General features: G+C 44.4%; 1 protein-coding gene across 2 annotated transcripts; it reads right to left on the reverse strand.

The window, feature by feature from the left end:
- Window positions 1–808: 808 nt before the first annotated feature.
- mybl2a (v-myb avian myeloblastosis viral oncogene homolog-like 2a) lies at window positions 809–10,448 on the reverse strand. Of its 2 annotated transcripts, none has more exons than XM_041845919.2 (8): window positions 9,956–10,448; window positions 8,297–8,402; window positions 8,009–8,080; window positions 7,808–7,900; window positions 5,659–5,879; window positions 3,832–3,952; window positions 3,440–3,493; window positions 809–3,224 (listed from the first exon to the last, which is right to left on the reverse strand). In XM_041845919.2, exons 1-8 carry the CDS (start codon window positions 9,973–9,975, stop codon window positions 1,338–1,340), a joined length of 2,574 nt encoding a protein of 857 aa, XP_041701853.2. In that variant the 5' UTR covers window positions 9,976–10,448; the 3' UTR covers window positions 809–1,337. The 2 variants fall into 2 exon arrangements, with proteins under 2 accessions (XP_041701853.2, XP_041701854.2); XM_041845920.2 differs by lacking the exon at window positions 9,956–10,448 and adding an exon at window positions 9,839–9,941.
- Between the last annotated feature and the right edge of the window lie 2,016 nt (window positions 10,449–12,464).

A 12,464-nucleotide genomic window follows, 5' to 3' on the forward strand; every position in this document is an offset into this window, starting at 1 on the left:
GACAATCTCGGGGGAACTGCTGGACTAATACATAGGCTAGGGCAAGGAAAACACTAACTGCTTGACCCAGTTGCATACATTATATAGGCATCTTACTCTGTCATTATGCATCATTAGTTAACAAAAACTGCCCCCACAGGTTGTCTGTACTGTACATTCAAATTCTGTACTGCACATTCAAATTCAATTCTTAGGGAATTGTTTTATTTAAATAAGTACACTTACAACTGACATAGAAATGATCACTCATTCCTTGCAGATACAAATTAACATATTTGTGCAGCTTCAAAAGAAAAGCAGTTTATCAATCTACTATTCCAACACTACTTGCTATGCGATTAGTCCCCAAGTAAGAGTTCACAGTGAAAAGCAACTGAAACCTCAAAGTTGTAGAAATATGAAGAGGTAGAGAAAAGTGCATCTTTCTATTTGTGAAATATGTCAACAAAATGTAGAAGACCTGTTTACAGTAATATATGCAAACAATGTCCATTGATTGAAAGTTGTGTTTGACCAAACAAATCAGAAAAACCACACCATTCAATTACCTCAATTGTCACTGTATAACACAGGTTCCCTGTATGCTACATGATCCTTAAAGCGGCAATCGGCAGTAGAAACAATAAGAAAGTATTCTAGAGAAAAGTAACCACTCTCAAATTCATAGACAGCGCTAAGGATGCAAGGACTGACCATCCATTATATAAAAATTTAAGTTTTAGAGTAAAACAAGCTTATATGTTGGGTTCTGATGGGGTACGGCAGTTGAACTAAGCTCATGAGGCATTTATACATTATATTCTTCATGAATCAATGGGTACATATAATTTATGTATAAGTCCAAAAATGGCTGTAGCAACTGCTGATTGCCCCTTTAAAGAAGATGCCAAATAAGAAGTAGTAACTACAGTAGGTAATGAAAAAAAATGCTTATGTAGAAAATTACATTTCTGATATCTGTTTGCAGATTCAAACTCCAAACACAAAAAGTAAAGAAACATTTCCAGGATACACTCAAAGATAATTGGCCATCATTACAAGGTGTTCCAAACATGTTCTTTCCTATTTTTTTCCATGATAACTACAATTTATTAACTTCATAATTACAAAAATAACATTATTATTAGAGGTATTATTTCTGTTGTGTTACATTTCTTGACATGACATCACTCAGCCCTCAAAGCTCAAACCTTGGTGTGCAGGTTTTTGTCCCGGCTCATTGTTCAATCATATAAACTTGGATGACAATTGAGTAACAGATTAGGGTAAGAGACCCTGCACACACAGGACTGATAATGAGATATATAGGACAGTAGCAGGCACTGTGTTCAGCATGTCTATTGTTTAGTGGAGCCATTGGAATTGGACCTCCCATCTTTCCCCCTCAGGGACTCCCTGTAGAGCAGCAGCCTCTCGGTGGTGTGAGGGGGCAGCCGGCTCCTCTTGGCCCTGACGATGCAGGACGCCATGGGGAAGAGTCGGTCAAAGCCGCCTGAGGTGGCAGGCACAGCCAGCAGCTTCCTGGCTGCCCTCTGGAGCTGGGGAAACCGTGAGGCGTCTCTCCAGAAAACCTGGGTGGAGCCGTCCCCATCCATCACAGGCTCTGACAAGTACTGGTCTAGCTCAGACAGCTTCATGCTCTTGGCCGCAGGCTGGAGGAAACTGAAGATGGACTTGCGCTTGAGGTTGCCGCTGCCACTGTTAGAGCTGGAGGCCTCAGAGTCCTCCTGGCTCTCTTCACTCTCCTCCTGCTTCACCGGTTTCCAGGAATCCATGTCGCTGACCGACGACTTGACCAGCGTTCGGACCTGTAACTTGGAGGGGGCGGCCAGGGAGGCAGTGTCCCCCTCCTGCTTGGCGTCATCGAAGGGCTGGAGCTTAATGCGGGGGTCTAGCACCGTGACCAGGATCAGGTCCCTCTGCAGGATGAGGGGCTGGAAGTGTGTGTGCAGGCCGGAGCGGAGCCCCTTGGAGAAGTGGCTGTAGTTGGTGGAGCGGGTCTCCAGGGTCTTGTCCAGGCCGATCAGGGAGGGGATGATGAGAGAGAAGGTGACGGCATCGCTCTGCAGCACCTGGATGGCCTCCTCGAAGGGCTCGAGCAGGCCGATGATGTCCACCACCTGCTCCCGCTTGGCCCTCACCATGGGCGGGGAGCTGGACGAGTCCTTCGCCTCAATGCGGGCCTGGGCAAGCAGGGTCATGACCGAGCCCCACACCGCCTCCTGCACCATCCGCCGCATCGACACAAAGGTGGAATTCCAGCGGCAGCTGCCAGGTGAGGGAGCCAGTGACAGGCCACACTCCTTCAGCAGCACCTCGTTCCAGTAGGCGCTGCGGCGGAAGAAGGCCACCACGTTGTGCACCTGGGACAGCAGGTTCTCCACCACGCGAGAGTTCTTCAGAGCCTCTTTGATCACCAGCTGCAGCATGTTGGCGACACAGCCCACGCGCGTGCCAAACTGGATCTCTGAGAAGTCCTCTGTGGGCATCTGGTCACCCAGGAAGGCTAGCATCTCCTCCTCGTCCGGGTCGCCCCTCTGAGATGAGCACATGATCCTATAGTCGCAGAAGAGGTCGTAGGCAGCGATGGTGTGCTTGGCCTCGTTGGTGATGATGTAACCCAGGTTGTTGGGGAACAGGCCGTAGCTCAGCAGCACGGCTTCCAGCTCCCGGGCCATGGCCACGTTCATGTTCTTGTGGCCGATGTGGCGGAAGGCCACGGTGGGCCGGTGGATGTGCCAGTCGTCATCCAGGAAGTGCAGCTGCACGGCGACAATAGGGTCGGCGTAGGGGCTGGCCCAGAGGTCCAGGGTGGCGTGGACAACGGCATCGCCCGCGCTGGCAGCCAAGCAGGTCTTCAGGTCGCGGATCAGATGGGGCTTGATTGCCTTCTCCACGTCGTCGTACAGCCGGAGGCCCACGGCACGCTGGGACAGCCTCTGATACTGGGGGCCGATCACAGACATGAAGCTCCTGAAGCCTGAGCCCTCCACGAAGCTGAGGGGCAGCATGTCCTCCGCTATCATCCGCAGTACGGCCTCTGTGATGCTCTTCTGGCGGGACTGGTGGAGCGTGGGGACGCCGCCGGAGCTAGAGCAGGGGTTGTTGGAGTCCCTCTTGGCTAAGACAGGCGGGAACACCACCGTCTTTGACCTGACTGGGTGAGAGTCCTTTTTTGGCCTAATTTTTAGCATGGGGGCTATAGCCTCTCTATATTGCCTCATCTACAAAGAACAAAGAGAATGGGTGAAAAGGGTTGAACGTTTCAAGATTATTGTGTGAAAAAATGCTCAACAGGCTCAATTTGGTTAGTGATAGTAATACTTTATGCCTGATAGGAGGATAACAGAACACATTACACATCCCTTCTGATAGGTCTCCCACAGACATAGGTGAGTATGTGCAAATATAGAAAGAGTCAAGGATATGGCATTCTTACCACCTCTGGAGGTTCAGGCTCCGAGTCCAAAACAACGTCACAACGAAAATCTACCTGTAAGCAAAGATAACATTACATTTAACATTTTTGTCATTTAGCAGACGCTCTTATCCAGAGCGACTTACAGTAGTGAGTGCATACATTTTCGTACTTGTCCCCCGTGGGAATTGAACCCACAAACCTGTCGTTGCAAGCGCCATGCTCTACCAACTATTTACCAACTTAAGTTGGAAAACAACCACAATTTCCCTTGTTTACACTAACAGCATAACAGGGTGCCTGTTTGTATTTGAGGAATACAAAGACCTGACCTCACCCTGTACCAGAGTAGTGGGTGGTGGGTTAGGTGAAACATTGTGCTTGTTAGTATGTGAAGAATACAAAGGACTGACCTCGCCCTGCTCCAGAGTAGTGGGTAGTAGTGGGCTCCCGTCATCATCCATAACATATGCTCCCATCTCTGCTTTACGTTTGATGGTTGAGTTCCAGTGGTTTTTCACAGCATTGTCCGTCCTGTCAAGAGGTAGAAAAGCTGTGTGTCATTCCTGGAGTGCAAAACTACACTATGACCTTCTATTCAAATTGACCAGTAAATTGGAGATGTCATTGTTAAATTAATCAAATCTTAGAGGGCGGCAGGTAGCTTAGTGGTTAAGAGCGTTGTGCCAGTAACCGAAAGGTCGCTGGTTCTAATCCCTGAGCCGACTAGGTGAAAAATCTGTCGATGTGCCCTTGAGCAAGGCACTTAACCCTAATTGCTCCTGTAAGTCGCTCTGGATAAGAGCGTCTGCTAAATGACCAATTATTTATTATTATTATACAAATCCTGTTAGGTCGCATTCAGATCCTGTTTCATAGCATTTGGCAGGGTTCGACATTAATTATGATTAACGATGTCACCCGGGCCAGTACAAACATGTCTGGGCCAGTAGATCTCTACAGTCACTGGCTCAATCAGGCCAAAAACTTTTCTGCGTATTTTGGCATTTCAGTTCGAGATTTCCGTGTGCTGCTGTGGTCTTCCATTAAAACTAGTGGGGCCGCATCGCATTCAGCACCGCACTGTTGGAAATATGCGTAAAAGTTGTGCTATTGGAGCAATATGATTAGCCGTTCATTCGAGCACCACCAAGAGTCACAACTACTTCTTGAAATCAAAGCACAGCATAACTAGTTAAATATTACTAGACTTAGCTAAAATTATTAACTATATGTTGGTAGATTTTGGTTATAATAAATATAATAATAATAAGAGTGACTTGCATTCAGAAACAACTTGCGGGTTTTCACATTTCTAGCGAAGTGAGTTGATGTGTTCAAAAGCTAGCTGTGCAGAGCAAAATACCGTTCTTAAAGGGGCAACGGCATCTTAAACCTAGTATCCTTACTTGAAACAATAACAAAGCGGTCACCCCACATCTAATTTGGTAAAAAGCTCAGGGATGGGCCTTCAGAAATGTAACCACTCAAGACAGAGCTATGGATGCAAGGACTGACCATCCATGATATCAAAATTATAGTTTTAACCATGTTTTGAGGCTTTACAGTGTTTGTTTACACTTACCTTGTTTATAAATATTGGAGTAAAACAAGCTTATATTTTAGGTTTTGATGGGTTACGACAGTTGCACTAAGCTCATGAGGCATTTATAAGATACAGTATATTCTTCAAGAATCAATTGGTATACATCCAAAAATGGAGGTAGCAACTAAGGACTAGCTTTAAAAAGATAATGACATACTTCGTAATAGAAACATGAAAAATGAATTCTACAATGCAATTTGAAAGTTAGCTGCCATGTCTGTTTGCGAAATTACAACAACAAAGACCTTACCTCAAACAACGAACACCATCTTTTTCCCTGTCGGACATCATTGCACAAGTGATCGAACAGCAGAGTATGTGCAACTTTTTAACCTTGATGCTGGAGATCCTCTCCTCCGTTTAATAAACAAAACAATAACAAATGCGCCTGGGGGCGGCCAGTGGCGCCTTTTACCCTAATGCAGATCTCAGCTTTAAAGAATAAAGTAATGATTTGCATTAACAATTTATATTACGCAGATTTTAATACTTACCATACTCAAATGTTGCCTATTCGTAGTTGAATAACAGAGAGACAGCACGCTAACCTATGGGCCCTGCATGACCCTAATGTATTTAATCTACCACAGGTCCAGGTCAGTAGTTAACATGGAACCCTGCTGTGGTCAGTTACCTTCCAGGTAGAAGCTTGGCGATCTCCGCCCAGCGGTTCCCGAGGACACAGTGGGCTTTGTAGATGATCAGGTCCTCCTCTGGGGTCCATGAGGACTTCTTCACGTCCGGGTTGAGGTGGTTGTGCCAGCGCTCCCTGCACTGCTTCCCCTGGCGACCCTTCAATTGCCTGGCCACCATTGCCCACTGCTTGGTCCCATATTTACTCACCAGCTCAATGACCTACAGAGAGGAACAAGGATAAAATGTGTATAGTATCTATAAGCTGGAAGTAAAGGCCTAAGCATTGTTGTTCACTAGTTTACTCCAATTAGGGAAGGGGTGGTGGGGTTGGAAAGTAATAAAGGGAAATATATATTTTTTTAAGGATATGTACAGTGGGGGGAAAAAAGTATTTAGTCAGCCACCAATTGTGCAAGTTCTCCCACTTAAAAAGATGAGAGAGGCCTGTCATTTTCATCATAGGTACACGTCAACTATGACAGACAAATTGAGAATTTTTTTTCCAGAAAATCACATTGTAGGATTTTTAATGAATTTATTTACAAATTATGGTGGAAAATAAGTATTTGGTCAATAACAAAAGTTTCTCAATACTTTGTTATATACCCTTTGTTGGCAATGACACAGGTCAAACGTTTTCTGTAAGTCTTCACAAGGTTTTCACACACTGTTGCTGGTATTTTGGCCCATTCCTCCATGCAGATCTCCTCTAGAGCAGTGATGTTTTGGGGCTGTCGCTGGGCAACACGGACTTTCAACTCCCCTCCAAAGATTTTCTATGGGGTTGAGATCTGGAGACTGGCTAGGCCACTCCAGGACCTTGAAATGCTTCTTACGAAGCCACTCCTTTGTTGCCCGGGCGGTGTGTTTGGGATCATTGTCATGCTGAAAGACCCAGCCACGTTTCATCTTCAATGCCCTTGCTGATGGAAGGTTTTCACTCAAAATCTCACGATACATGGCCCCATTCATTCTTTCCTTTACACGGATCAGTCGTCCTGGTCCCTTTGCAGAAAAACAGCCCCAAAGCATGATGTTTCCACCCCCATGCTTCACAGTAGGTATGGTGTTCTTTGGATGCAACTCAGCATTCTTTGTCCTCCAAACACGACAAGTTGAGTTTTTACCAAAAAGTTATATTTTGGTTTCATCTGACCATATGACATTCTCCCAATCCTCTTCTGGATCATCCAAATGCACTCTAGCAAACTTCAGATGGGCCTGGACATGTACTGGCTTAAGCAGGGGGACACGTCTGGCACTGCAGGATTTAAGTCCCCGGCGGCGTAGTGTGTTACTGATGGTAGGCTTTGTTACTTTGGTCCCAGCTCTCTGCAGGTCATTCACTAGGTCCCCCCGTGTGGTTCTGGGATTTTTGCTCACCGTTCTTGTGATCAGTTTGACCCACGGGGTGTGATCTTGCGTGGAGCCCCCAGATCGAGGGGAGATTATCAGTGGTCTTGTATGTCTTCCATTTCATAATAATTGCTCCCACAGTTGATTTATTCAAACCAAGCTGCTTACCTATTGCAGATTCAGTCTTCCCAGCCTGGTGCAGGTCTACAATTTTGTTTCTGGTTCCTTTGACAGCTCTTTGGTCTTGGCCATAGTGGAGTTTGGAGTGTGACTGTTTGAGGTTGTGGACAGGTGTCTTTTATACTGATAACAAGTTCAAACTGGTGCCATTAATACAGGTAACGAGTGGAGGACAGGGGAGCCTCTTAAAGAAGAAGTTACAGGTCTGTCAGAGCCAGAAATCTTGCTTGTTTGCAGGTGACCAAATACTTATTTTCCACCATAATTTGCAAATAAATTCATAAAAAATCCTACGATGTGATTTTCTGGATTATTTTTTCTCAATTTGTCTGTCATAGTTGACGTGTACCTATTATGAAAATTACAGGCCTCTCTCATCTTTTTAAGTGGGAGAACTTGCATAATTGTTGGCTGACTAAATAATTTTTTCCCCCACTGTATATATATATTTGCGGGGGGGAACATGGGGATTGGAAGTGATGCAGACAATTACATTGATGGAAGTTACAATCTATCTGCAATATTAAAGCTGATATACCCCCTAAAGAAAAAAGGGATGGATAACTAATCTATATATGTCTGTATAATGGCATTTGTTTTTCATTGCTCACCTTGTCATCCTCCTCCTTGGTCCAAGTCCCCTTGATTAAATCTGGATCTAGAGCCTTCATATAGCGGTGCATACATTGATACTCTGTTCGTCCCTATAAGAAATCTACTTTAGTATCAATCCTAATAGAAAAAAATAGGACTAGAATTATCTTCTACAATTCAGCCATATAGCCTGTGCTATATCTATCCCCAATACCCACTGGTAGGAAGCTGGCGATAGCTGTCCAGTCACTATTTCCAAAGTTGTTCACCAGGATCTTTAGATTCTCATCCTGCCAGTACAAGAGAAAAACAACTTAGAGAACATACCACTACACCTGCTAAGTACTTAGAGCAGCAATTATTCTATTTTTCCTTCATAGCACTTTTAGGTCAGGGCTGCGAGCCTCTGGTTAGTGTTCAGTTTACAGAGGACAGTATACAAGTAAAAGAGGCCATTTTAGAGTTATGGCACAAGGCCCAGAGTTCAGTCCAGATCAATCACTCACCTCCTCATGTGTCCACTTCACTTTAACTTTATAACTCTCCCGCTGTTCCGCCACATCAGAGTCTGTGTCAACACACAGCATTTCATCTCCATCTTCACTCTGCATGCTGCAAATAAACAGGTAGAAACTGATGAGAAGGGGTGCGTTCCTCTGCCCAGGCGTTGCTGACGCATGCCAGATTTTTACAATGCCTGGATAGGTAAGTATTTTAATTATCAGCTAACTACATCGTATGTTATAGCAATCTAGTGCCCGATGGCAGCCGATAACGTGGCACGCAACCATTGGTTGATGCATTAGAATGTCTGAGCAGGGGAACGCAGCCAAGAAGAGACCAGAGGCAGGCATACAACCCTTGCACACCTGGATTTTATGGAATTTGATGTTTGAGTGAGACATGGATGTGCCCCTCAATTACAAAGTTCCTACACAGCTGCCATCACTTAGTCTACTCATACCAGCTACTTTATTGACCTGAACCTATTACATGTGAGCACTGTACACTTGAACTGTTAGAGAAGTCTTTACTTTTTATGACAGTATCCTCTCTACCACAAGGTTGATAAATCCGTTTGGCCATTCAGAACGCTAATCCTATTACCTGTCTCTTACACATTGTGATGTCCAATAGGGTGCTGTACCCAATGAAGGTTGGTACAGCGCCGAAATTCAGCCTGAGCCTGTCAACAAAACCAGCCTTCCACTTGTGGTATCTCTCATAATCGTTCGGGACAAAATTAACAACACATATGGTTGTAACGCCTGGTGTTCCCCTAACAAAGGCAGGCCGGCTGATTCTGACATAGTTGTAATACTTCTTACAATACTCCAAGTCCTTCGGCCAAAAGTAAAAAGTAACCCGGTCCCTATCCTTAAAAGTGCACTCTTTAACAATACAAGGCCTAGTCATTTCTACCATTTTAAAAGCTATTTCGACTAAAAAAAATCGAACAAACTACACTACTACAGCCCTAGTACCCCATGCGCGTCTGTGGGTTGCAACAAAAGGTGGCAACATGAAATACAAAATTCCAATGCATGTGCTTCAAATTGCGCAACCTTGTAACAAGTTGGTGTTCACATACAATGAATGTAACGAATTCCTGAGGCCCACCCCAACAGTCTTGGAAACAATGTAGTTAGCTAGCTAGCTAATCAACAAACTACTTGCTACTGCTGCGAACGATAAAGCCAACCTTTAATTTAGGCAAATCAATTTAGTAATATCTTCACCAATCAATACCATAATATACACCATGGTACTTAAAAGTTGATAGCTAAAGCTATAATTAGCAAATTGTTGCATTCTTACATGACAGAAAAACATATTATTGACTGCAACTGGTGGTGAAGATGCCGGTAACGTTAACTAACGTGTCCAGCTAGCTAGCAAACAACTACTAGCCGACTACTGGCCACGATAACAACAACGGCTTCTAAACCGGCAATGGACTGTTACTGAACAGTTAGCTAGCGAGCTAGTTTCCGGCTCACAACCAAAATGCACACGAAGTCCAGTGAAAGTAAAACGACACAATGTACCAAGGCATTTTCGCTTTCTGGGATGCAGCCACAGTTCCAGGTTCTCGTGGAATAAGTTGATGCGCGTGGCTCCTTTTCACTACTGAATAAGATGAACCGTATGGCCCATTGGCTTACCCGCGCGGCCAACCGGACATTTCCCCTCAGCTTCTTGGAGTGTCCAGCAAACCTCCCAAACCCAACTGTCGCGGCCTTGCCTCACAGTCCCGTACGTTCAACCGACACGGAACTCTAACCGTAACAAAAAAACTCTTAAATTACAATACTTTGCAAGTAAAGTAGCTAGACTATAGAAAACGAATCCACCAGACTCATGCGTTTCAGTTTCTATCTCGCGCCTAGCGCATTTTAGTTGCAGATTTTTCCCGGGAACCGGTAAGGAAGAAGGGTATGTTCAAGACCATCAACGCTCTCCGGAAACAACGCGTTTGTTGGACTCGGAGATTTTGTCATAACGTTACATAATACCGAAAAGCAAGAGCGCAACTTTTTCCCAAACCTAAAGCTAATTTCCTGCATTTCTACGCAGTTTTAACATGACCCAGGCCCTTCTAACTAGTTATTTTTAGAACAGCAAAAATGGCCCCAGACACTCATCAAGCTAGGTAAGAGATCATTATTAAACATGCTTAAAGGGATAGTTCACCCAAGTTACAAAATGGCATATTGGTTTCCTTACCCTGTAAGCAGTCTATGGACAATGTATGACATCAATCCATGCTTTAGTTTAGATTCCCTGGCACTGTTTCCAAATGCTAACATTTTAGCATTTGTGGCACAAATCCCATTCAAGTCATGGGAACAATATTAGCATTTTTCGTGCATCATGTCCAAATCATCTAAAAGTATCTGAAATTGATTGTGAAGCTGGCCAAAGCCACTTATAAAAATGTGAACACAATGTGCAAAAAACGCTAATATTGTTTGCATGACTTGAATGGGATTTGTGCCACAAATGCTAAAACGTTTTGAACGTACTTTGGTGCGAAAAGTGCAAATCAATCCCAGAACAACAGCAAAGGACCTTGTGAAGATGCTGGAGGAAACAGGTACAAAAGTATCTATATCCACAGTAAAACGAGTCCTATATCGACATAACCTGAAAGGCCGCTCAGCAAGGAAGAAGCCACTGCTCAAAAACCGCCATAAAAAAGACAGACTACGGTTTGCAACTGCACATGGGGACAAATATCGTACTTTTTGGAGAAATGTCCTCTGGTCTGATGAAACAAAAATAGAACTGTTTGGCCATAATGACCATCGTTATGTTTGGAGGAAAAAGGGGGTTGCTTGCAAACCGAAAAAACACCATCCCAACCGTGACGCACCGGGGTTGCAGCATCATGCTGTGGGGGTGCTTTGCTGCAGGAGGGACTGGTGCACTTCACAAAATAGATGGCATCATGGGAAGGAAAATTATGTGGATATATTGAAGCAACATCTCAAGACATCAGTCAGGAAGTTAAAGCTTGGTCGCAAATGGGTCTTCCAAATGGGCAATGACCCCAAGCATACTTCCAAAGTTGTGGCAAAATGGCTTAAGGACAACAAAGTCAAGGTATTGGAGTGGCCATCACAAAGCCCTGACCTCAATCCTATAGAAAATTTGTGGGCAGAACTGAAAAAGCGTGTGCGAGCAAGGAGGCCTACAAACCTGACTCAGTTACACCAGCTCTGTCAGGAGGAATGGGCCAAAATTCACCCAACTTATTGTAGGAAGCTTGTGGAAGGCTACCTGAAACGTTTGACCCAAGTTAAACAATTTAAAGGCAATGCTACCAAATACTAATTGAGTGTATGTAATCTTCTGACCCACTGGAAATGTGATGAAAGAAATAAAATCTGAAATAAATCATTCTCTCTACTATTATTCTGACATTTCACATTCTTAAAATAAAGTGGTGACCCTAACTGACCTAAGACAGGGGATTTTTACTAGGATAAAATGTCAGGAATTGTGAAAAACTGACTTTAAATGTCTTTGGCTAAGGTGTATGAAAACTTCCAACTTCAACTGTATATATACGTACATACATACTGAACATACAGTATGTGATTAACATGTCATTTCCATATTAAGATAAGATGTACTTTAAAACTTGCAGAGTATGTAAAAGGCAGAATCTACCGCACACCCAAACCTGATTTGTGAAGGTGCTGGAGGCAAAAGGCGAAACTGGAGAAACAGGGAAAAGTCTCAGAAAGCTCAGCTATAATTAAAATACATTTGCCTGGAAGTGTGCGAATACTTTTTCCTGTTTCTCCAAGCTTGCAGAGTATGGAAATGTGTCTTTATGCTCACAACCCAACCCCCCAAGACACACGCGCACACAGAGGGGCTGAAAGCAATGGGTCAGCCACAGTGCAGCGGGAGCAATTGTAGGGGGTTAAGTGCCTTGCTCAAGGGCACAACGGCAGGCAATGGTATCTAGGATGGTTTTCCCATCTGAGCTGGGATTTGAACTTGCAACCCTCTGGTTGCTGGCCTGCTTTTCTAACCGTTAGGCTACCTGCCGCCCCCACAACATTGTGCAACTGCTTTCACATTGTGCAACTCAATTGCAACTGCATCAACTGCCAGTTCTGAAATCCCTTCAGTGATAGTGAGATGTCCTGAGCCCTGGCC

The sequence above is a fragment of the Coregonus clupeaformis genome, chromosome 24 (genome assembly GCF_020615455.1).
Source record: "Coregonus clupeaformis isolate EN_2021a chromosome 24, ASM2061545v1, whole genome shotgun sequence".
Taxonomy (NCBI): domain Eukaryota; kingdom Metazoa; phylum Chordata; class Actinopteri; order Salmoniformes; family Salmonidae; genus Coregonus; species Coregonus clupeaformis.